This window comes from Gekko japonicus, unplaced genomic scaffold (assembly GCF_001447785.1).
Source record: "Gekko japonicus isolate JY-2015 unplaced genomic scaffold, Gekko_japonicus_V1.1 scaffold2357, whole genome shotgun sequence".
In the NCBI taxonomy this organism is placed as follows: Eukaryota; Metazoa; Chordata; class Lepidosauria; order Squamata; family Gekkonidae; genus Gekko; species Gekko japonicus.
Window position 1 is genome coordinate 40828 of NW_015164729.1, and position 26468 is coordinate 67295.

A 26468-nucleotide genomic window follows, 5' to 3' on the forward strand; every position below is an offset into this window, starting at 1 on the left:
GGGGCAGAGAGGCTCCGAGAGCGGGAGGAGAGGCGGTCTGTTTGAAATGGATCCACGGCCGGGCAGTCCCTTTCCAAGCAGCAGGTCAGGAGAAGCGGTTCAAAAGGACGCGGTTTTTAGTGGGAGCAGCAGGAGATGCCTTTCCTCTTATTACGACTCGTTTTTCCCACTTTGGGCGAGCCGGTAGTTGTAGCTGTGCTCGTTTTATGCTCGACGGCAAAATGGAAGTAAAAAGCCAGCCTTGTCTCTCCCTCCCCGCGTGTTGTCTGATCCCCTTGGTGGTAGCTGCGCTGTTTCCCCTCTGGGACCCTCCGTAAAGACATCCGCGCCTTAAGGGTGGCGAATGAATAAAGTTTTGGCGAAGGAGGGATCGTGCTACTGATTAAAAAGGGGTGGTGGTTTAAAGGCCGCTGGGAAGTGTTTCCTGCTTCTTGGGCGTTCTCTGAATTTTCTCTTTTACTCCCTCGGCTGTTAACGTCCGGGGGGGGGGGGGAAAATTTCGGCGGGGGCTCACGCCCCGCCGCCCCCACGAAGATTACGCCTATGCCGTCATCACCTGCCCGGGCGGCTAAATGCTTGCCTGTGCCGTCCACTCTCTTCCTCGGGCCCCCGTGGGACGATTCTCGCGACAGCTGGTACTGCGGGGCTGCTACATGCTGAATTACACGATATTGCGGAGGGAACTCTCCAGGCGGGCATTGCTTTTCTTCTTACCTGTTAGAGAACTCGACAACACGACGGGCACAAAGCAGGTTTTCCACCCTCATAATTTCTCTTTCATTTTCAGTGTTAATATTGCAGTATTTGGTCTCTATGGTGAAGGATGCCTCTGTTTGCCTGAAAGTAATAGCTTTCTCCATGGTCGGGGACAAAGGGTGGCATTAGGGGAACAGCTCTCCCAACGGAGAGCTGGTGTGGAGTGCCTCAAGGGGTGATGCTTTCCCGATGTTATTCAACATCTATATGCGCCCCCTTGCCCAGATCGCCCAGAGTCATGGGCTGGGATGTCACCAGTATGCAGATGACACCCAGCTCTATCTGATGTTGGGCACGCAGTCTGGCTCCAGACCAGAAGATCTGGACCAGGCTTTACAAGCCGTGGCTGGTTGGCTTAGACTGAGCTGACTGAAATTGAATCAGACAAAGACGGAAGTCCTGTGCCTGAGCTGGGGCGGTCCAGGGGTAGGGATTCCACTCCCAACCTTCGATGGGGCGCCATTGGTGCCAGCACTGGAGGTTAGGAGTTTGGGAGTGCTCTTGGATGCCTCCTTAACAATGGTAGCAGCCAGTGCCAGGTTGGCCTTTTACCACCTTCGATTGATCAGGCAGCTGGTTCCCTTCCTCGAACGCAACAACTTGGCAACGGTGATCCATACGATGGTCACCTCGAGATTAGACTATTGAAACGCTCTCTACATGGGGCTGCCCTTGTCGCAAATCCGAAAACTGCAGCTAGTACAAAATACTGCGGCAAGGCTCCTGATGGGTCTCCCCATGAGGGAGCACATCCAGCCTGTCCTGAAGGCATTGCACTGGCTGCTGATAGCATACCAGATTCGCTAAAAGGTGCTGGTTCTTACCTTTAAAACCCTTTATGGCCAAGGTCCAACATACCTGAGGGACCACCTTACCTCATATAGACCCCAGACAGCACTAGGGCTAGGGTCACAAAACTGATTGGCCCTCCCAGACCCCAAGGATGCTGGGCTGGCTGCAACCAGGTCCAGGGCTTTCTCGGTGGTGGCTCCATACTGGTGGAATGAGCTCCTGGAAGAGATCAGGGCCCTGCAGGGGCTTTTACAATTCCACATGGCCTGCAAGACGGAGCTCTTCCACCAGGCCTTCAACTAGGAGCCGCCACCATTATCAACAACAACTGAAACTTACATAGCCTGGCACTTGGTTTGCTACTGACATCCTGTGCCCGCCGATGATATCTGAGAAGACAAGCGAGCTGAACATTTAGACAATTATGGTTTGCACTCATGTGGTACCACCATCTTATGATATCAAAGAACGCTGCTAGCACTTTAATATTGTATTGTTTTTAATGAACTGTTTATAGATGTTTTATGGTAATTTGATTGTTATTTGTGTATTTACCCTGTGTAAGCTGCACTGAGCCGGCCTTGGTGGGGAAGGCGGGGTATAAATTGGAATAAAAAAATAAATGGTTGAATGGCTATTGTTGCCCTTCAACCTTAAGAGTAGGGGAATATTTGGTGGTTAGCAAGAACAGAAGGAAAAGCACTTTGCATTCACCCAGTGATGCTGTAGCCTAACTTTACATGTTCCAGCATTATATATATATATATGGATTTTACCACTTCTGCCCTCAGTTACGCTGTTTGCAGAAGCAGGGTCAAAGTGGCCTCCAGCAGTTTGCAGAAAGGCCTACCACTTTTTTCTGCTCTGCAAAATGAGTTCCTAAAGCATGATCAAAAGTATTTTCTCTTCTCATCCTGGGCAGAGGAAGAGAGTGGCTTTATCTGTGCTCTTTAAGTGGACTCTAATCTTTGGCTTAGTTTTCATATTGGGGGTGGTAAACTGTGTGGCCTCCTTCAGCCCCGTGACTAGCCACAAAACGCATTTACTGTGTACATTGAAGTGCTGTCCCCTTCATACATTACTTCATTAATGTTGAACTGTCAAGGGCTGGAGGAGTCCAGCAGCACATTTCCCATTCCTGTGACAGCATGCATAAATAAATAAATAAATAAATAAATAAATAAAAGCTGTTTGTTCAGTAGCAACTTAGGTTGGAGAAGCTATGCACTGTGGTACACCTACCCAAGGCCATAGTTCAGGATAAGCCCAGATCATTGTCCTTGTTGCATTTAATTTTGTGTGTGGCTTTCTCTGTCTTTTCAAATGGACGTTTATCCCTATGCATACCCTGATGAACTAATTCACTATTTAGAGTCCAGTGGCACCTTTAAGACCAACAAATGTGTATTCAAGGTATGAGCTTCTGTGTGCAAGGCTCTAAATTTGCTCTACTGCTTCAGACCAACACGGCTGACTACCTGGATCTAATTCACTATTTGTTGAGTACCTAAATCCTAACCATTGTGCAGAACATTTAAGAAGTCAGGCTTGCCAACAGTTTTTTTGGTGGCACTCAGATATTGTGAAGCATCCAAATGTAACTTCTGCCAAAAAGGAAAATGTGCAAAATAAGTTGTGGTGTATGATAGTGGCTAGATTTGGGGGTGGGGGCGCCAATCCTTTGAAGAAAAAAAGTATTAAAGGAATATAGAACAGGGACCATTGAGAGGAACACAATAAGTTATCTTTCAAGATAAATTGAGCAAAAGTTTTAATTTCTTTAATCATTCTATTTTCCAGAGATTTTTTTCCCTGTACGGATACTTATTTCCACCAACAGGGGGCTCACTCTCCCCCAACAGCTTTTCCTACATAGTCAGTAGACTTCCTGGGTTTGTAGAAAAATCCAAAAACTAAAAAAATCCCTTCAGGGACGGCTGAATTCTCCCCAAAACCTTTTGAAATGTCCTCTGCAGGGATCTGCTTCAGGCATCAACTTTGAGAGATTAGAATGTTGGGGGGGACTTCTAACGGGCTCTGTCAGTAAAAGGGTGGGGGAAGGGCCCTTTCCAGGCCTCTTTTGGCCTTTAAGGGGGGGAGGAAGGGAGCCTTGGGGCCAGGCCTCACAAGAGTTGCCAGTGCCAGGCTGGGGGATTTCTAGAGATTTTGTGGTGGACTCTAAGGAGGGCTGGGTTTGGGAAGGGAGAGGCCTCAGCTGGGTATAATGCCACAGAGTCCACCTTCCAAAGCAGCCATTTTCTGCAGGGAGACAGACCTCTGCTGTCTAGAGTCCAGTTGTAATTCTGGGGGGGGTCTCCAGGTCCCATTTGGAGCTTGGCAACTCTAGGCCTGGCAGTAGTCTAGGATTGCCAGGTCCCCCCTGATTTGCATGACTCACCTAGCCTTGGCTGCTTGCTACTGTTCATCAGCAGCCACCCTATTCTTGCGGGTCTCCACTTGTTATGTATAAACTTACACAAAGGATCCTGAAATGGAACTTGGACAGTGATGGTTCACAAAATACAACAACAGACTGCATTATATCATAATGATTTTTCTGTTTCAAGTTTGTGGGGAAACTGCCAGACTGAACACATCCTTTATCTTATTTGTAAGCATATACTCAGCCTCCTCTCTTTCTACTTGCATTTTTTCCTTTTTATTGTTAGAAAACAAATGGTGCTAGAAAACAAAATGTGGAGTTATGTGCGTATTGCTACCTTTCTCTTTTCAGGTGATGGAACATTGGATCCTCAGTAATGGAGGTGAGTGATCTACCATGTATCTTTATAGCAGCTCTTCAGCCAATTCTCAGTTCCAAAGGAGCGAAACTCCATTACTGTAGCTGTGGAAAGCAGAAAGTACCCATGGCTTTTCTGCAGATGCTGTTTTTTATGTGTGTATAAAGTTCCATCAAGCCACAGCCGACTTATGGTGACCCCAGCAAGGGGCTTTCAATGCAAGTAAGAAACAGAGGTGGTTTTGCTATTGCCTTTCTTTGCAGAGACTTCTTTGATGATCTTACTTCCGAGATCTGACAAGATAGGGCTATACCCATGCCACCTTTTCTCCCTGCAATTTTTTATACATATGCTTTTATAATCATTGCTAGAAGATGGGCAATTTAAGCCTGTGTGTATCTGCTTTCAGTGGAAGTTACTCCCTAGTAAGTATGGATATGAACTGAGCCTTAAGAAGTGATGCTTTATAAGAATCACTCATTTAAATAATTCAGTGGTGACACATAAAAGAACCACTAAGCTATGTGTATATTAGTACATATAATCTTCACAGTTTAAGAGAAATGAGAATAATGTTGTTCATGGAGACAAAAATAATTCAGATCTTTGACCTTTAGAGAAGCAAGAATTCTAGAGCGAATTTAGTTTCTATGTTCAGTTTTCTGCAATGGTGCCAAAAGGCTTTATCTTAATTGGGAAATCAACTGTGGTAAGTAAGCATACAGGATCCCATGGTAGTTATACACAATAACTGGTGGCCTGGGTTGGGGTGCATCAGACACATCCGGTGTGAAGTGTGGTTAAAACTAGCACATTGGGGATATATGTATGCACATGGAAAAGCTTAAGTTGGATTTTTATATAAGAAATATCAGGTACTTACTGGGCACAAACTTTCTTTGTTTCAGTAAATTATATCAGGTGCCTTCATACGATGTTTTTAAAGTTCCCCAAGACCTAGTGTAGTTTAGTGGTTAGAGGACCAGGCTTGAACTGAGAGACTTGGATTCAAATTCCTTCAAGCCATAAATCTCATTGAGTGATCTTGCATCAGTCACTCTCCTCACTCTTGAAACTTGTAAAGCATAGTGCTGCGGCTTCCACTGCTGTTGTGAGGAAACATCCGGTACTTTTATTATCCACAGACAAAACAGCATTCAGTGCTCAGAAAACTCTGTAGCATCACAACAGTATGTGTCTTTGAGAGAACCATGTAAACAGGGCACAGAAATTGAGTAATAAAGATGCCTTTGCTGGGTCAATGACCAATTACACAGAAAGGCTCATTCTTGTTCATAATGAGCTAAGTAATAACAATCCCCTTTTAATTATTTTCTATTTTTTTCATATTTTTCTTTGTGTACATTTTCCTTCATTGAGTAAACTCCCCAGAAATGCTTATCACATTCTGATGGCATCTTTGCCTTAGGTCCTAGGAAGAGCCATTTGAGCAATAGAGAATGGGTCTCTTTGTTTGGAAGGTATGAAGGTACACCCAGCTTCTTCTTCATTAATTGGCCATTCTTCTCCAGAAGTGAGAAATGCCAACTGCCCATCAGATTGACCCCCTCCCCCAATCTCCGGTGAAAGGTGAGAGCTTTGCCAACTCCCTTAAAATCTCAGGACAAACAAACTCCAGTGCACATTCCCACACGAAGGGTGCTGAGTGTTGGTTTTGTGGGATGTGTCCATGCTGGGAGACAGGCATTCTGCTCTGTGGAACTCCAGAACAGTTTATTAATGTGACTTCAGTTTGCTAGGGAAAAGTACAGGTAGCTCGAGTTGCAGCTCTTTCTGTTTCTTTGGACTGCTTTGCATTTCTAACCATGTGTCCCCCCTGCCAACTCTCCCCTCACTTTGGTTTTCTCTGTTCAGGTAATGCCTTTAATGTGGCGATACATCTCTCTCAGGTCCTCCTGTATTGCTAAAACAGCCTTTAACATCCTTTTCCCTGTGTTTTCCCCCCAGAGCTGGACATGTTTGCATAATTTATGCACCTTAGTCTAGTGACTAAGGAGCTTTGAGGTGAGTCAGTGAGTATCTCTGTCTGCTCTCAATGTGCCAAAACCCATTTGGACAGAGTTATAGTGCTACCAGAAATCCAGCAGCTCCTACCATGCATAAGCAGGAAAAGAGTGGGATGCACCAGAAGGGGAGAATGAGCTAACACTGCTAAGGAAATCCTCTTGGGCGGAAAAGTGGTTCCTTCTCACATTATTTTCCATTACAAGCTACCATAGTTGTTCTTTTAAAATATGTAACAGGAAGGACAGTGTAGCTAAAGAAATGTGTTGGGGTGCTTTAGACACACCTGCCTCTTCAGGAAACCTGCTTTACAGATGCTCAAGCCACAGTAATCCAGTTGATCTCTGAGCCACTATTCTATGTTATTCTTGTCTCTACAGGTTTGAAACTAGCTTTGTGTTTGTCAGCTATCAGAGAGAATATGGCTGGCATTAATGATCAATTAATGCTGTAAGTGTCGTTGTGTATCTTTCTGCAGTCTGTAGATATCGAGTCGAAGCATAGCTACATAGGAAGCTTTATTCAGCCTCCGCATAAAATATCCATTCCATTTGCTGACTTATGGCCGAAGAAGACAACAGCTGTTGCAACAGACACTCCTGCACCAAACAGCCAAGGTAAATCACTGCAATTATTATTACTAATGTGAAACCTATTAACAAATCATCATGGTTTCTGTTGAATGAATTTTGGGACCCCTGGTTTGAGCATAGAGCTTTATCAAGATCCAAGGAAAATGTCTGGAGAACACTGTGGGGTTGATTTACAAATCTTAAATAGTGAAGAGGTTATCTGTGGTATTTATCAGAGCTGGTGTCTCTTCCAGGTGCAGCTAGGCAGGGGTGGGGCCTTATAATTTTCAGGTACAGAATAAAGGGAAATTGCCTGAGAGGAAAGACACATTCCTGTTTTAGCTTGCTTTGATTTGGTAGGTGGCCTTTCCTGGCAAGATACTGTGGCTCCATTGAGAGAGAATGCCAAATCATTTCTTACATTAACAATTTGACCAAAAGATGGGGTATAAATCTTTTAAATGTGTAAACCATAGTTAAGAACCTGAATGGTGGTTTGAGCTTCCAAAAACACAGGTAGAGTATTGTATTGTTTTCTAATAGCCCTTGTATAAGGTAAATTGGAACAAAGCTTGCTTGCTAACTTTCCAAGATTGCTGGAGTATTTATTTTATTTCTAAAATGCATGCTCCACTTTTCCAGTTTCTGCTCAAAGCTTACAACACATATTAAAAACACTACCCAACATAAAATCACAACCTTCTACCACAAGTTGAAAAAAGGAATTTGTTAAGTTTTCATGTTCAGATTTTTGAAAACTAGAAGATATTTCTTTAGAAGTAGCTTGAAGTACAAGAGACTTCAGAAGAGATTCTCTGTTGAATATTTCCCATAGTTTTTCCCATGTGTTTGGCATGAAGCCATTTTGGGGGGCTGAAAATGAAATATATCTTATTGATGGTGGATTATGCAGGAGATATCTCTTTAATATTTTACTTCATTTGCCCTTGGACTATTTTGTTATCTGAAAACTCTGTTGGTTCTCTGAGTAAACCAAACATTGTATGTGGGGTGGGGGGAAAGGAGGAATAAATGCCTTTGCTCTACCTAGAGAGCATGAAATGCACGAATGCACTTGAGTCACCTTTCTTCTCTTGGTCAAATATCTTTCAGTGACTAATTATGTCATTTTGTGTAGACAAAAGTGCCTGGTCTGCCATCTATGCAAGGTTAACTTGGGTCACCTTCTGTATTAGGACCTTATGCGAGATGTTTGTCCATTCCCAAATGCTGGCTGCACATGACTGAGTCCCGAAGGTCCAGTGCCCAACTGGCAAAGTCCACCCTCAGTTAAGAAATTCCCTTCTACTGTTTACCTCCAAACTCATAGAAAGTGCTGCTTACTCCCACAGTCTTGACTTTCTCTCCTCCAATTTCTCTATATCTACACAATACCCTCAGGTAACCTCCTGAAATTCTATGGCTTTCAGTATATCACTTAGCCTTACCTCTGTGCCCCTGAATTTTCCCCTTACCATTCAGTTCTGCACTTCCAATTTTTTTGTGGTGACAACTTGGATGCCTTATAGTTGTCTCAAATTCCAGGTGTCCAAGACTGAGCTCTTCATTTTTTCTGCCAGTCCTCCTCCTTGTACATTCTCCATACATCTCTTCACACTCTGTAGAACAGGCATAATATCATGGCTTTGTCAGTGACTGTTCTCTCCCCTTTATTATTCAATCTGTCACTGTCGTCACTGTTTCCTTTACAGCATTGCAGAAATGGAGCACTTCTTCTCTGCCAGCTCAGCAAAAACTCTGATTCATGTTTGGTTTCTCTCTGGACCTAACCAGTGTGACGACTTTTTCTGTGGTCTTTATTGTTCATATGTTGCCCCTCTTCACTTCAGTGCAGCCCTTTGCTAAAGAAAATCACACACCTTTCTCATCATTCTGACCATGTGATGCCCCTCCATAAATTCCCATTGCTGGGTTTTGGTCCAGTCCTAAATCCAACACAATCCCCTTATTGTCAAAGGCCTTCAGGTTTTCCCATATCCCTTTGATTTCATATCCTGATAGGCTCCTCCATCTCCACCGCTGCTGTATGTCCTCAGACAACTCTGTCTGTTCCCTCTTAATGCTCCTTCTGCCTGAAATTACCTCCCGGACCCATACATCACCGATGTCATTTACTTCAAACCTCCCTCAAAAGCTTTCTTTTACATGAAGCCTTTAACATAGCTCCTTAGTTTCCTTCTTCTACTTAAACTAACTCCTAAGTACATTGAACTGGAAAAAATGCATATTTTCCCCTTGATTCTCTCTCTTTTCTCAAATTTTAAGCTGCTTGAGGCAAGAATGTATCCTGTACTCTAGTCTAAAGTACTATGTACATTGATGGTACTATTATATATAAATAACTGTTATTTTTGGCAGAAATTTAATATTATTTCACTATACTCTTTGCTCTGTTCCATTGGTCTAGTTCAGCTTGGCATTAAACATATTTCTTCTAGTACCCCAGAACATAGGTTATGCCAGGAGGTACTACTAGAACTACAAAGCCGATCTCATTTCTGTTTGTGTGATTAGGTAATTCTGCAGCTAGGAATAGAGATATCTGCTGATCTTCTTCCACTTGAGTAGTGGCTATGTAGAACTGGATGTTGTAAGAGAAAATGAGAGATCATCTTATCTCTGCCTCTTCAGCTTTCCATTCAAATGAAGGGTGTGTGGTTGTTTAAACAATTGTATGTTTCAGGCAGGTAAAGAGGCATGCAGAGATAAAATGACTAGTTATGTAATATCTCAGCTGTTGCAGATTGATGCAAGGTATTCTAATTAATATAACTGAATTTGGGCTCTGTTGATATAGCTGAGCTTCTAGCAACTTAAGCCCACTTCTCCAAACCCACTATCCTTGCTTTTTAGATAGACATGACTGGTTTATATATGAAGTATAAAAATAATTAAGAATTAAGTTGCTTGTTCACTAGCTCTAGTGTCAGCTCTGAAAAGTCTTCAAGAAAAGATCCATCGCCTTGAGTTGGAGAGGTCACAGGCTGAAGATGACCTGAACTGCTTGTCCAGAGAAGCTGCCCAGTATAAAAAAACTTTGCAGCATGAATCAAATGACAAGGATATAGCTCATCAGGAACTGATGCAAGAGAGGAAAGGTATTTCCCTGTATTGCTGATAACAGACTAACCAGCCACATCTATTACACCTTAATCCCAGAGGAGTACTTATGTTGCTGGTTTGACATGCTCTGTTTATTTCCTCTCCTAATGTGTAATTAGGCTCTGTAGTAAACAGGGCTGTCTAGTGATTCAGTAATTTTTAGCTGATCATCTGCCTTCCGATTCTTTAAGCTGTTGACTGAATTTCCATGTTGCCCAAACCTTAATGAGGGTTTGAGATACTGAAACAAATATAAGATAACTTACAATTTAAGGAAATTTTGCTTAGTCAATGATATAGTAGTTCTTCTGGCCAATGCTTAGTGCTTATTGTATGAAGGGAAAAATATCTTCAATACTTTCTTTTTAAAATTTCCCATGAAACTAATTGCTAGTGCTATTCTTGTACTGGTTTTATGTGAGTCATAACACATTTCTAGATTTTCTTATGGGGTGAAAACAATTTAAAAGTTCCTGAGTGAGTTTCTGAAGTGGCCTCAGCAATTAATGCCTCTCTACAGTAGATACACAAATACAAGTGGGGTAGAATAATGACTGATTCTGCGGCTGTAGATCAGGCCCTAGCTGTCATGAAACTTGAATTTTATTGCAATAATGTTTCAACCTGGAGTTGTAAATGAAGTTATAAATGAAATAAACATTCACCCTTCCTTTTCCCATGTATTAGATGTGAGTGTTCAGTTAAATACAGCACAGTCTCGCTGCTCCTTGTTGGAGAAACAAGTAGATTACATGAGGAAAATGGTGATCAGTGCAGAGTTGGAAAAGAAATTGGTTCTGGAACAGCAGGTACACAGCTGTAATTCTTTATATTCTGTCTTTCCACTTCCTTTGTTGCCCTATGTCGAAAAGGTTGTGCCATAACTTTATCTGTGCATCTTTCTTCCCTTATCTTGGTTGTCTACCATCTTCAGAGATGGTGTTTTAAAACAAAGATATACCCTATTTAGTTCAAGTTGCTCATGACTCATGCTCAGTCTTCATATAGTAGCTACAATAAACAAACATAAAGTCATATTTCATCTTGTATTTCCTGCACTGTATTTCTCTTACTGGCTAAATTAACCTATCCCCATCCCACAGATAACAAAACTAGCAAAGATCCCTTTGGGAATAAGGGCTCATATTTATTTATAATTAATATCCTCTTTTGTTTTCCCTACCAATTTTGGGCATAGAATAAATCAAAATAGGTGCTCAAATATTATTCCTGAATTTTTTAAAAATAGAAGACTTTTACAGGATTATCAATTGAGATTTGAAGTAACCTTTTTAGGATAGGTGATGGGAACACTTTCATAATTATACATAAAGAGGTGTTCTGGTGTCCAAGAAACAGCTCTTTACATTGTGTAAAAAGCTGAGGATGGTTTGGGTTGAAATATATCAGTAACTACATATTCACTTTTTCTAGCTGTCTGAGAACCTGAACAAAGTGGAAATATTGGAGTCTTGTATTTCGGCCCAAATCTAAAATTGTCAAATGCAAATGTTACAAAAAAACTAGTCACATGAGTGCCATGTGCAACAGACTCTCTAAAAATACATATTCCTAATCATATTCTGCACTCATGGATTAGTTTACAGTGTTAGCCAGTGCCAGCTGTTATGTGTAGATTTGTATGCATCTGTAAGCCTCTTACTATATGCCTAAGGCACTTGCTGAATCAGGGTTCTACCTCTGACATCTTTTGTGGTACTGAATTTGCTATGAATCATTTAAGCAAGGTTTGCAGTTGGTTGCAAAATCGTTCTCTCATGTACATTTTCAGACCCAGCTCCAGAAGGAAAAAGATCAAAATCAGGCAGAGATATGTGCAAAACTTGACAAGCTTGAAATTCTAGAAAAAGAGTGTTGGCGACTTACTGGCACTCAGAAAGATGCAGAAGTAAGTAAATCTGGGACCATTGTTAGTCGGCTTCCAAGTAGCATTATCCTAAGATCCCAGCACGTTGCTGGAGCAGAACCAGTGCTGCTAGTCAGGGGTCATATACTTTCCCAGCAGAGCGGTATACACGAAAGAAAAAACTCACCAAGGGTCAAAGAGCATAACAGCCTCAACACATCCCATCAGTCATGGAGGGTGTGTCAATAATATCCCCATGATGGTGAGATGGATATGATCAACTAGCACTTGCTGACATGGCCACACTCCTACGATGTCAGGCCACCCGACCCGACCCTACCCTACGTTCAGACCACATCAAGGGAGGGAACAAAGGGAACACACCCTCTTCCACTGGAATGAGCACCATGGTGTGACCAGGAGGAGTCCAGAACTGAATATTCTCCAGGGTACTCTGCAGACATGGGTTTGAGTTACCTCCTGCAGCCAAGTTCCCTTGTGCTAGGTTCACATAACAGAGAAAGAAACTTGGCTGTTCTAGCCACAGCATCCACATGCTCTTGTAGCTCATTAATGGATTTGGGTCTTGGGGTACACAGTTTTGCCAGATAAGGGGTCTGCAGAAGCAAAGGAACACACAGTGGCATCTTCACAGAAGGCATTTCTGTCAACGCCCTGGTAGCTCATTGGGAAAAGGAATCCATGTGTCAACCAGGGGCCATGAGTTCAGATCTCACTAAAGGATCCAACAAGAATAAAAACCTCACCTTTGGCCAGCAGTGGACAACAGAAGGACAAGACAACTCATTCAGTTTGGGAGCAATCTTCCAGCCAACCACACAGGAAAAAGACTTTGCATTAATATTCCCCCAGTTGTTGTCTATACCACCCATATGTATCAAGGCAGGGAGGACAATGGAGAATGGCACAGCAAATCCACAGTTGCTGGTTCAAATTCGGCATGTGGCTGGGAATTCCACAATACGGCAAAATCTCAGCTATGCCTTAAACTGGGAAAGATTCACAAAGGTCAGCTCCTTCCACCAACAGGTTTTTTTAAAAAAAGCTGTGCCAGGGTTCTTGCTGATAGAGTGTTATACTGGCATCGGGGGCTGAAGCAGTTTATGATGCTGACAAAGTCCTGCACCTCTTCTGACATGCCTTCAGGGTTGCACTGGCCCAGCACATATTCCAGCTATGCCAGCACAGCACAGGGTTTAGTTGCCATCCTAAACTGTTCAAAGCTGGAGTTCAGGATTACACTGTGAACCTAGCTGAGTCTTAAGGATTTATGTGTTCCTTTGGTACCATGAAGACAATGGTGTGTCTGTTCTTAATCTCAGCTTCTTTCATTTGAAAGCTTCAGTCCTGCTCTTCAAAATGGCATAAGCATTACAAGCATTTGGTTCATCCATGTTCTTGTGTATTGTCTCTCTTATTTTAATTTTTCCCTGTATTTTTAAGGAAAAGATCAAACACCTACAAGCAAAGCTTCAGGAAGAACAACACCATCGTAAGCTAATACAAGACAAGGCAGCCCAGGTGGGAAAGCCAAGCTGTAGCATTTTCACAATAATGCAGTGAGCTGGATCCTGCAATCCAGCATCACAAAGCACTGATGTTGGTGGGTGGTCTAGGCTGTCTCCTCCCCTTAGCAGGCAAGTCTGACCCGGCAAAAGTTTTTCCCAGGGTTGCATGATCATTCGGGGTGGGGCGGGAGGGGACAGAAATCATTTCTTCTTGCCTCTTGAGTGAGCAGAACTTTGCTGAGGTAACAGGCAGAAGGCAGCAGTTTCCCACAGCAGCTTCCCAACCTGCATAGCTGCATGTGGGTCCTGCGACTCTGGGAATACACTTTCCTGGGGTTGGAAATGACTGCTGGGGGAGGGGAGAGTGGAGAAGATCAGGAATCCTTGTGCTTGTTCCAACATGATAGCAGGATCTGCGGGGAAACCTGGGATTCATTTCTGATGTAACCACCTCTGGTACTAAAAACAAACCCTTAACATGACAGTGCTTTATTTCCCGAGTCTCTGTTAATTTGGACTTACCGTGCAACTTGAGCCCCTTGTGAATAAAGCATATGTAACCTTTCTCAACCCTGCCCTGCTTTGCTTTTGGAAAACTTCAGTGTCTGGAGAACTGAATTGCAAGATAGATTTTGAAGCATTATCTTTAAAGTTTTAAGTGAGACAGTATTTTATTGTAGTGAAAAGATAGTGCCCTTACTGTCCTCTCTTTCTAAAAAGAAGCTATTCATTGGCTTCTGCTAAACAATGTTGTTCTTCTACATGAAATCTAACCTTTTTCAAAATGCTTCTGCTACTTATAAGTAATGAAAGGCTGTCTCCCATTTGATTGCCATTGTGCCTTAAATCTCCCATCTTGCCTTCCCACCCAGCTATCTTTTCTGCCAGTTGTTGTTGTTATTGTAAATGCTAAATTTTTCTGTGAGATCTATGCCTGGGCAGAAGCATTTACAAAAACATAAACCTATGTATTTATAAATCATCCCGGGAACTATGGTTGAAAGGTGGCTTAGAAATGTACTAAACAAAAAAATGAATGTTTCTTTGGTGGCCCATTGTTGGGGGCCCAACTTTTCAGTACAGCAACTGTCTAAATGGGTAGGAAAAGCCATTACTCTTTCCTAACAAAGTAATATCTACTTTCCTAAATAATGTGCCATTGTCCAAACTTTGCCATGCAATGGCATAGGTGGCATCATTTACCATAGTCTCGCAGAATACGCTTGACTCAGAACAGATGCTTAATTAATGTTGTTTGTTCTGCATTCTGCCTGTTAGTAGAACAGGTTACTTAGTCCACCTCTAGGTGCAACTACACAGAGGTAGCTCATCTGTAAATGAAGTTCTTCAAGTAGTCATCTGCTCAGTCACACAACCCATCCTCCTTCCCTTCTGCTGGCTCTGTCCTCTCCTAACATATATGGAGCTGCTTATGGCAGCTACAAGAAGCTGCATGGGGAGACACTCACCCCACCCCTTGTGGCCTATGCCCAGGGGGAAAGCTCTCCCTTGTGAGAAGGGATCTGAGCACCAGTTATTTGGGTAGAGCATATTTTGAAGCTATTTTTGCACAAGCGTAGAACCCTTATGCCTGACTGCTCAGGTAACCATCAGAAGAACCCCAGTTACAGGTATAAAATCTGTTTAAATCAGAATATAGACTCTTGCCTTGGATCTGCTCACAGTGGGGTGTTGATGTTATCAGGGTTATTTCTCTGAACCTTTAATCGTTAATGTAATACTAGCTTTATCATTCCTGATAAAGCATCATCACTAAATCACTGTTTATTCTAGCCCTGTTGTAACTAAGCACTGCTTTAGAGCAGTAAAGAGCAATTGTCTCAAATGCTGTCACAAGTTCAGGAGATATTGCAAGATAGTTGAGAAAAGTACAGCAAATACAATGTGAATCTTAGGCTAAAATAGATCTACACAGCTTGTGACCAACAAAATCAAGTGCAAACCGGCAGCTATGTATGGTGGCTCAGTTCTTCTCCCTGTTACCTGTATGGGATTGTTAAAAAGTGGTGGAGTTGTCGAGCACTCCATGTGCTGTAGCACAAAGCTGATGAACTGCATTCTGCTTGGTAGATCACCATTTTGTACTGGCCTGACCAAATGCATTGCAAGGAAGTTCTGCTTTGTCAACAGAGAGCAATTAATGCATTCAATTGGAATATTTATTTATTTGGATACTTTTACTTTTCTTTCCTCCACTGAGTGTGGATTCAAAGCAGCTTACAATACAAGAAAACAACAGGTCATAAATACAAAAGTACAACAGTTCGTCCTGGCAGCAACTAATCCATAAGGAAATGGAACAGAGCAGGTGGTAAAAGTTCTGCCCCAGATGGCAGCAGTCTCTCCACGTGTTTCCTTCCTTTCAGGAGACAACTAGCTTTCTTTAAACTCGCAGGGCTGGTGGGGAGGAGCAGAGCGGGTGGAAAAGGCTCCACCCCTGCTGGCAACAGTCTCTCTCCAGGTGCTATATTGGTCACATACATTGTTTCACTGAAAGACAGAGTTAGCCCCAGTCTCCTATCTGTAAGAAGGCCTACCTCAGAATGGTTGAAGATGGAATTAAATGATGAAGTCTGTAATATTCTTTGTGCGTGGAAAGTACTGTATGAAGGAGCACTGCTAATGCTGATTTCAGCTGCCTACCATATGTTTACAAGTACAAGCTGATAATGATAGGTGCTGCACAGAACAGATGTTGCTAATGAGTTTAAACATGCAGTGGTCTGTTGGCAAACGTTTTGTACTGAGTTAACATATGCTAAAAAGTGCAGTTAACCCATTAAGAATATGAGCTCCTTGAGAGTAATCCAGATTCACTGGAGTGCTCTTAAATTACTCAGATGGTTCAGACAATCTGTTTACTTGATGATCTCCTGTACTACTCTGAAGCTATAAGATCCCTATCATAGTGGACTGTATTGATGCATGTTTCTTAAGTGATTAGTTAGCCATGAACTGGCCTATTTTCTCTCTCACCTATGGATTAAGAAAAAGGTCTTGCTTTTTTTCCTTTAAAACACTACAGCTCCAAACAGGACTTGAGATGAATAGAATTTTAATGACTTCTCTTTCACCTCAAAAAGAAGCAAAAAAGAAAAGTGGGAAGAAGAAAGCAGTAAAGGTAAAAAGTGTTTAAGTTCATAGCTATATCCTGGATGCTACTGAGAAGTTAGGCGGGTGGTTTATTTCTCTTCTGCAATCCATAGTTCCAGCATTACCTCCCAAGGCTGTCTAGGAAAATGCCTCTTATTTTAGCAAAGAGATTAAAAGTGAGTCATACTTATTGCCAGGTCTGACTACACTTTCCTAGTCTTCCAAAAAAATTGAGCTGGAATTCTGCAATTCCTCATGTTAAGATTGTTGGCTTTCGGCATCTTTTTGCATGCTCATATTTCAGGCAGTTGGAATAAGAACTTCTACGTTCAACATGCAGAGTAAGGTTGTATTCACAGCACCAGCTCCCCTGCTGCTCTAAAGCAGTGTCTGGTTTCCCCGATCTTTTGCATTTCACATGGTTAACTTCAGAGTCAATTGCAACTCTCATAGTATTAGGAACTTAGGAACTCAGTAAGTTAAATCATCAACAGGAAAAGGGTTTGTAATTCTGCAAAGAGCAAAATTTGACACTCTGGATAATTGCTTGGAATCATGTATTATCTGTTGTGACTCTGTTGTATCCTTCAAACGTTGAGACGTCCTGGCTGACTGGAAACTCAAATCAGGAGGACAAACATCTCCAGCACTGACATGTTCATGGAATAGTTTTCCAACTTGCTTCCTGTTCAAGGAAGTTTAGTTAAGAAACATTAGGGAAAATACTGTGCAAATGAGAAATAGGCCTGCTGCCTGTGCATGAAAAATTGTGAAAAGAATGTTTTAAAACCTAAATAATGAGAACGACTGAGCAGTGGAAGAGTAGAGTTCAAGCTTGACCCCCAAGGAATGAAGACCCTCGTAGGAAATAAGCCTGGCAATGGTGCCTAAATAAGGAACAAAATGGGTGTAATATAAATGTGAAGCATAGCTAGACTAAGATACTTTTTAATAGGGGGAGCATTCTTATATGCCAGAACACATCCAATTTTTAATTTTCAGAAAAATTCTAGTTTGAAGAAAGAATGCAGCCTACCAGCTGGAGCACTACCTTTTGTTGCTGGCAAGGTAATTATTATTTCCCCCCCTAAAATTAGGACTTATTTAGATTACTGCCTATTGTTAATGATTTTCTAATGTGCTGTTTTCCCTCAAGTCTGCCAGCTCAAGTCATTCCATTGTTGCAAATGTTTAAAGTGTCTTGCATATGATGAAAAGTCGTGGTCCACATTTAATACCACAAGGTCCAGAAGGAGCTGAAAAGAGGATATCTAGATGGACTGGTGTTTGCAGCTCTGGATCTTTTTGTTCTACATCTTCTTCTGCTACTGATAATCTTTCTGATCTTCTCTTGGTCATGCAGGATGAGCTGGGACAAATGAGCTTGTAAGTACTTATTTTTTAAATTTGTATATGAAGGATTGTGATCATTTGAGTTTGGCACAAAGAGTTTTGAAAGCAGTCTGGGAACAGACAGGGAACAAAGAGTGTTACACAAGTAGTGCCAGGAATGTTTCTATTTCTGCATTCCTTTTTAAAACTAATGTACCATAGAAATCAGAAGAAACCCTGTTAAAGTTGGATTTACTTTATAGTCAATGTAGCTGTTTATATTTGTAAAATAAATAGATTCACTTAAGCTGAGATCCAAGGAACCACATTACTGATGAGTTCCTGCAAGTCCAGTGGAACACTGAGCCTGCGTTTCTAGAGACAGCAGTTCCTCCTGCAGTGTGTAAACTGCTTTTGACACTAAAAAGACTTCCCAGGGCAATTTGGGACCTAACATTGGAAGGAGGGGTGCCATTTAAAGAAGAAAAGCACCTATGGCTAAATTAGAACACTGGAACCCAGCCACATCTGTATAGATAGTATAACAACGTTTCCAAACAGGCAAACATCCACATAGCAATAGAGTGGGGCTCTACTGATGTGTGCATTTTTATACTACAAGAAGTGGTGTCTTTTCTAGAGAGGACTGTAGTATGGTTCTCATGCTGTATTAACAGGAGGCATAATACTGCTTCAAAGGAACATACATGTGTTAAGCTCTGGAACAAGCAATATTGCCTAGCAGTGCTACAGTTGTCATTTGCTATTGTATGACTGAACAGCCCATTTTGTATGGTGGTAAATAAGTGAAAAATCACTGAAATATTAGTAGATGGGAAGAAATCATAGGAAGGATGGTGGACTGTTGGTGTAAACAATGGCTGACAAGAATGTCTTCAACAGTGAACATCAGGAACTGCTGAAGCAGATACAAGAAACTAAAAACCATGAAGTTCGGGAAGACCTAGAACGTGAACTGGAGTGTCTAGTGAAGCAGATGGAAATTAAAGGAGAGCAGATCACCAAGCTGAAAAGGCACCAAGGCAGTGTAAGAGACTAGTTTTGAGATCAGTAAAAGGGAAAGAAAAGACAGAGCAAAATTATGATATTTTCATGAAGCCAGTTCTTACAGTGAATGCTGTAAAATAAATCATGAATGGACATTTCTTATTAGTGTGCTGATATATACTGTCTGTTTAGTTTTAATTATCAGGACTAATTTAGACATTATAGAGGAGTATGTGAACAGTATCCTGATGTTTTTGTGGAGCTGGGAGTAGTTGTTACTGAAAAATAGCTTGGCAGCTGTCATTGGGAAGGAGAGCTACTTAATCCTTTCTCTTCTTTTCTGTTCCTGTATCACCTACTTTCTCACCCTTCGTAGGTAAAGATACGGGGTCACCTGTATATTACTCTCCACAGTGAGAGAAGTCACTTAGAGCAGTGGTCTTCACCCTCCTGGGACCCACCTTTAGTTCCCAGGTGGCAGCATAAGTCCCACTGTGGCTGGGAATTCATATGACATCAGAATCACAAAACAGGACAAAAAGGAGCCACAGTTAATGACCATGGCAGTGGAGAAGGATGATTCTGCACTGTAAGTGAGTGCAGAGCATGGGAAGAGCGACTGGCAAGGAGAGATGACCTGACAAAGGGAAGAGAAAGCTTTTGTGGGGTGGGGGATGTCTCTGGACCTACCACTGTTCTTGGTGTGTGTGTAAAGTGGTAGGAGACATGATATATATATTCATACTGCCATACTATAGCTTTCTGTGTTTAAGGATGGTGTATGCTTCAGTTAGTTCAATATTGTGTGAGCAGAGAAGTGTTCTCTAGCATAGTCATCTTCCTTTCTACATGATGAAGCTCAGGTTTCCTATAAACCAGTGAGGACTGTGCATTAAAGTGTGCTCCTGGAAGCAGTTGTGCCAGAGTCCAAGGTCATTCTCATATTCCTTAGGCGTAAACAGAGAAACTATGGAATTTAAATTGAATGTTACAAGACTTGTATTCTAGCATCTGCTTCAAGTTCATGGAGACTACCAGGATCCCTCCATTGTATAATTAACTTTATACTAAAAAAATAAACATTAGAAATCAACCTAGGCAAAATTTGACATGTGACATGATGTATCTTTGCCATATGATTCCAGTGATATTTCTGCATACAATAAAAATGTTCTTACGTCAAATACATAATGCCAGTTTAATTTGCTTATCTATTGCCTTGTGCATGTAACACTGTAAGGCTTTCTTATCAGAACTGTCAGAACACTGTACACTTTCCTATCAGAACTGTAATGGATCTTTTTCTTTGTAGGTCTATAAACTGAAGCAAAAGGCTCAAAAGCTGAAAAGAAAAGCAGCTAACGTTACATCAAAGCCTGATGACTATAAAGGAACTAAGGAGGTCACAGTCCCTCCAAGAGGCAGTGTGTGTGCCACTTGTTCTGTGAATAAGAGTACAAATTCTCTTCAGCTGTTAAAAAGTGCTCAGAAAATTCAGTCAGTATTGAAGAAAGATGACATCCTATGGGAACCATAGATCTCAAAACTAGTTTCAGAAATCACTATCCATCTGGAACTGGACTGAATAGAACTTTGATGCCTGATGCTTGTCTTGTCCACACACTCATACATTCTGACATTTAGATCTAGGGAAATGAACTTCTGTATTTCTATATTTTTAAAAATATATTTGTAATTTGCTTTTAATAAAGTGTAAATTCCTTTTTTAATTAAAGACTCTGTCAATCTGTATGGAGTAATACGTGTGTTACTTCTGTAACTATAACGTAATATAAATCTTACAGGGACTGAGTATAGGAGCCACACTCTTATTTAGACTTAATCTAGATCCAGTTCTATTCACTGCATCAGGTTTGGTCTCAAAATTGTTTAGCTAGTTAAAACCTATAACAAATAATAAACAGAACTGTACTTGAAGATTAGCCTCACTAGAGTATAAATGCTGCAAAAAGACTACAGATCTGAAATACATCTCTGTCTAATTCTTGTTGAATACTAAATGCTTATCAGTTAAATTACTGTAAAATGTAACACAGTGACAACACTGGAAGAGATTGGGAAGCCCTAGCACAAATACTAGAAAAATGCATAATAGCATAGGGCACAGGCTAGTCTTAAGTGTTAATAGTTATAGATAGATGACTTGCTATAAGTCATGTGACTTGCTGTAAATGAGTCCATACAAATGGCATAAAACTTTTCTGAATGTGGTATTTGTCATATCTGGTGGCCATACTGCACTAGTGTTGCGTATTTGCAGTCTATTTGAAAGTCAGGTAAAATCCCTACAATGGAGTGAATGAACTTCGGGTTTTCAGGCAAGTACTTTTCTGCATAGCATTCCAGGATAAAGGTAAGATGAAAAATCTGTGTGTTTTTCACAACATTCACCCTACAAAACTGTTGTGATAAGTTAATTCTTGGTCAATTTATAACAACAAAGTAATGTCTGACTTGTGCCATATGTAAGTGAAAAGAAGGATGAGCTTGCTACAAGAGCCCCTTGAGAAATAAGTGATTGACAGACATTGTAACTAGGCAGCAGAAAAGGTAGGGAATGTATTGCTAGTTCTGACTTGCAGAATCTAACGAATGTTCTGAAGCATTTATATTAATGATAGGAGGGGCTTGGTATCATGTGGTATTGCATGCATTAAATGGTGTCTGTTTAAAGAGGGACAAAGTCTCATGTTTCAATATGCTGTGATTCAATGATTGAAGCCAGTTGTGTACTTATCTTGTGATCCTATCTTTTCTTGTTTACTTCTAGCTGTAAAGATAAGATTTATGACTTTTCCAACAACTCACAATTATACAGATTTTTAGCTCAGCCCAAATCACTTCCAGAATGATAAAATAACATGAAGTACAAAAGTTTTTTCCCATGTATGAGAGCTACCTAGAAGTTCCCCATGAGAAATTGTGCGAGATTGCTTAAAAAGTGGAAGAACTTTGTATCTTAGATTAGGGGGTGGGAGGGGAGGCTGTACGTTGTAGCACTGGTCTGAAGACGAAATTCACAGTAAAGAAAAATTAAACTTCATTCTAAAGGAATTATATTCTGTTTTATAAAAACCAAAATGTTTTTATTGTAGTAGAAATTAAAGACAGAATGATTTTATGTAGACAGTTGTCAAAAGAACTGATTTTTCAAGGGCCAGTTCATATGTGTTTAAAGCAACTGCAATATTTTTACTTCAGTTTTATGTTGCAATGGCTGTTTACTACAAGAGAGATCCTATTTTCGATGTTGTCATCTGACACTCATTAATAATAATCATTTGTGTAAACTGCCTATTTAAAATATAATCACAGTTTACATCAGTGGGACAAACCTGCAGATCCTAAATATAGTTGCAAATGAACAGAAAGTTGTCCTCTTATGTCCCTTTATTTCAAAATGTTGATTACTAAAAATTACTATTTATATTGAACTTTGAATGAATTAATAGAATTTTTTAAATGAAGGACTTGGCCTGTCCCCCTCCCTCCCCACACACACACGAAGGCCAGTGTGGTGTGATACTTACCGTTTCAGAGCAGATCTGGAAGACCCAGGTTCAAATGCCAGCTCTGCCATGAAATCTTGCTGGGTGACCTCACGTTAGCCACACAGTCTCAATGTAAGATAAAATGGAAGAGAATGGTATGAGCTGCTTTGGGTCCATGTTGTGGAGAAAGGCAAAGTATAAATGTAGTAAAAGATAATATAGCTGAAGGTGGTGGGAGATAAAACGTAGGCAGGTTGGGTATGTGGGAATGACAGAAGTGGCTGCTAGGGTTAGAAAAGGAGGAAAAGCTGAAGTTTGGGAGGAGATAAAAGGTTGGCTGGTGGGTGGGAAGGAGGCAGGGAAAACAAATGGGGACTTCAGGGAAGGGAAAGAGGAAATCATGGTGGAGGGAGAAAATCAAATGCAACAGCAAGACCTTGTGGGTCCTTTATCTAATTCCCAACAGCCACAGCAAGACCTTGTGGGTCCTTTACTTTATCTAATTCCCAACATGACCCCATCTGCGGATACTTAAATTTGGAGATTGGGACAATATACAGACACAACAGATCGTTCTACATACCTGAAAGCCCCAGGTTTGCAGAAGGAAGTAGGGCAGTGGTGGCGAACCTGTGGCACGGGTGCCAGAGGGGGCACTCAGAGCCCTCTCTGTGAGCACATGTGCCATCGCCCCAGCCAGGCCCAGACCATAATTAAAGTGTCGAATTCTCTGCCAAATAATTTTAAGTAAATGAAAGCATTTGGGATTGCTTTCCTTACTTTGTTTGGATCATCTTAAGTTAATGTATGAGTTGTTCTTTCTAAAGTAAAACCTCAGTATTCAGGTTAAATTGCTGTGTTGGCATTTGCGATAAATAAGTGGGTTTTAGGTTGCAGTTTGGGCACTCGGTCTCTAAAAGGTTCGCCATCACTAAAGTAGGGGAAGGTGAGAATATTGGGGGGGGGGGCTAGGAAGAGAGTAAATGGTGTGGAGACAGGGGAAGGTAAGATTCCCCTGCAAGTCTTCGCAGGCTCCCCAGTGCTCAACTGAGCCTGGCCCAGCCACCAGAACTGCAAAGATTTGCCCCAAGGAGAAGCTGTCATGGGGAGGAAAGGAGGGGGGAGTTGAAAAAGAAGTGCAGATCAAAATAGGTTGCCTGGTGAGTGGGCTTTCAGAGAAAGGAAAGAGGAAATAGGCTGAAGACAATGAGATGCCCCCCACAAGTCCTTGCAGGTCCCCTATTCACAGTGTTGCCAACCTCCTGATGGGGGCTGGAGATGTCTTGGGATTACAACTGATCTCCAAACTATAAAACACTTATTGTTTATTTATTTAGGACATTTGTTCCACTTCTAGAGAAAATGGCTGCTTTGGAAGGTGGACTGCATTGGCATTGTACCCTACCATGTTCCCTCCCCTCCCTATACCCTGCTTTCCTGAGTTCCACCCCCAAATCTCCAGGTATCTCTGAATCTGGGGTTGACAACCTTACCTACTCATCTCATGAGCCATGAAAAAAATCTTCATTATTTTTGAAATGTCCTAAATAACCAATGTCATGATTATGGATTTTGTTGCCCAAACTCTCCCCCCACCTGCCTGAAAGCTTTCCCCTTCCCAATGCTTGGGGGCCGGTTGCACAAATATTTTGCCATTCACATTTGCTTACTATCTTGCTCAGTAAAAATGAATTTTTCTGACTTGTCCTGGTCTCTGAATCTGAGAGTATTTGTTGTTCTATCCATGGGCTGTGCTTTGTAGGGTGAAATAAAGCGGCTTGTCTCATTAAAAGCATACTCAGTTTCTGTAGACAGTTGTGTGTACTGGGGTTGTTATGGTTACAGCTAGGCCTGTGGTTACTCTTGCTGCTCCATTGCTACTTTAGTGTTTGATTGTGTCAACTATAGTAACCTGTGGAAGAAATTATTTGCTGCGACAAGTTCCAGTAACCCACCAGGGCCTTTTCTCTTTTGACGGCTGTTTAACTTCTGATCTTGGGAGGCTCTGTGACCTTACCATGGGGGGGGGATATTGGGGGGGTCTCAAGTTACTGCTCTAAAATGGGATAAAGGTTTTTTGTTTTTTTAAAAGAGTTTATAGCAAATCAGTTGCTAGTCTTATCATCTATACTGAGGTAAGTGTAATTGCTTAACAAATTGTTTTGTTGCTGTTTCTAATTCCTGCTAAAATAGCAGTCATGAGAAGACTTTTTGTGGTGGAAAGTGACTTGTCTGTGTCATATACAGTACTATGTCTCACACAAGGCAGTCTGTTGCTTTGACAAGACAGAGTCTGTGGATGCATTTTGCCTCCTCAGAGTTCCAGTATCTGAACTGAGGTGGTTTGGGACATGTAGGGAGAAGCTGTATGTGTGGAAGCTCCTCTTTCATCTAAATGTAAGATGCATGTTGGCATTCCAAATTCCCTAGGTGCAATCAGGGAAGCTTCAATCTCATTTTTTCTTTTTTTCAAGGCCAAAAAATAAATAGGTTTTTAAAAACACAATAAAATAAAATAAAATTGCAATAAATAAATACATAAAATTGAAAAATGCAAAAATAGAGTCAGAGATTCTCCCCCTCCCCAGTTTACACAGAAAAGCAGACTGGAATCGAGTCTCTCCAATCAAAAAGTCTTGAGGAGAACTAGTCATAGTGGAGTTGGAACTGTTTCTTCTGCCGCTGCAAGAGGAACAGCAGGTGTGGCCCAGGTCCCCCCCCCCCCGCTGTTTCCCCACCCCCCAACCAACATTTTCTGGCTATGCCCCTACCTCCTAGACTGGCAAAGGTCTCTTTCTGTCCATAGCCACTGTAAAAGTTTGCCACCATTCTACTTTCACAACATTCAGTGCAGATATTAGGACAGCAACCTTCTTTAATAAATAAATAATTCTAAATAGAAACCTTTAAACTTTTATTTTATTTATGCTCTTCATCAAATCTCCTTAGATCAGGAGGAAGGTATATGACCTTATAAAACAGAAGTCTTAAGAAAGCAGGAATACAGTGGCAGATTTCTTATGCAGTACGAAAGGTTAGAGGAGAATGATTTATAAACAAACAAGATATTACTGTGAAAATGGGTGTGTGTGTCCGAATCTCAATTTTTCTTATTATTAGGTACTTGCCCTTGTCTGTAATATAATCACTTTGTCCAAGCATAAAATGCTTGGCTAAGGACAGAAATGTTGTTTGGCACAGAGACAGACATTCCAGGCCAGAGGTGAGGAGGGTCAATTGTGGCTAAGGGAAGCAGGGCAAGAGTATTGCAAGGAAAACACTCTAACTGAAAACACAGAACAGCAAAAGATAGCCAGCCATGATTTTCCATCTTGCTGTTCTTCCAGTTCAAAAGCACTGGGTTAATGGCTGGGCTGCTGTCCAAATGCCCTCATATGAAATGAATTAGCATGGAAGCATACATGGAATTACAGCAAGTTATACAGAAAAATTAATGGCTGTAGGTCACAAACTCTCTATTTTACAGGAATAAAAACTGGCAAAGAAGTATAGCAACACTGTTGGGAAAGTTTTGGAATTGGATCCACCTGGAACTTGGATGCTTTCAATTTGTTGTTGTTGTTCAATCGCACAGTCGAGTCTGACTCTTCGCGACCCCGTGGACCAGATCACACCAGGCCTTCCTGTCTTCCGCCGTCCTCTGAAGTTTGCTCAATTTCATGTTCATTGCATCTATGACACTGTCTAACCATCTCATCCTTTGCCATCCCCGTCTTCTTTGACCTTCAATCTTTCCCAGCATCAGGGTCTTCTCCAGTGAGTGCTCCCTTCTCATTTGGTGGCCAAAGTATTTGAGCTTCAGTTTCATTATCTGGCCTTCCAGGGAACAGTCAGGGTTGATTTCTTTTAGAATTGACTGATTTGATCTTCTTGCAGTCCAAGGGACTCTCAAGAGTCTTCTCCAGCACCATAGTTCAAAAGAATCTATTCTTCGGCGCTCGGCCTTCCTTATAGTCCAACTCTCGCAACCATACATGACTACTGGGAATACCATTGCTTGGACCATGCGTATTTTTGTTGGCAGGGTGATGTCTCTACTTTTTATCATGCTGTTGAGGTTCGCCATCGCTTTCCTC

At 41.5% G+C, this 26468-nt stretch overlaps 1 protein-coding gene across 1 annotated transcript; it reads left to right on the plus strand.

Moving 5' to 3' along the window:
• Positions 1-10: 10 nt before the first annotated feature.
• Positions 11-20504, plus strand: CEP57L1 (centrosomal protein 57kDa-like 1). Its single transcript, XM_015409610.1, has 12 exons — positions 11-84; positions 4283-4313; positions 6793-6931; positions 8083-8175; positions 9826-10005; positions 10697-10818; positions 11802-11918; positions 13341-13418; positions 16452-16547; positions 17883-17905; positions 18755-18899; positions 20172-20504. The coding sequence occupies exons 2-12, from the start codon at positions 4308-4310 to the stop codon at positions 20394-20396; spliced, it is 1224 nt and encodes a 407-aa protein (XP_015265096.1). The 5' UTR covers positions 11-84; positions 4283-4307; the 3' UTR covers positions 20397-20504.
• Positions 20505-26468: the final 5964 nt, after the last annotated feature.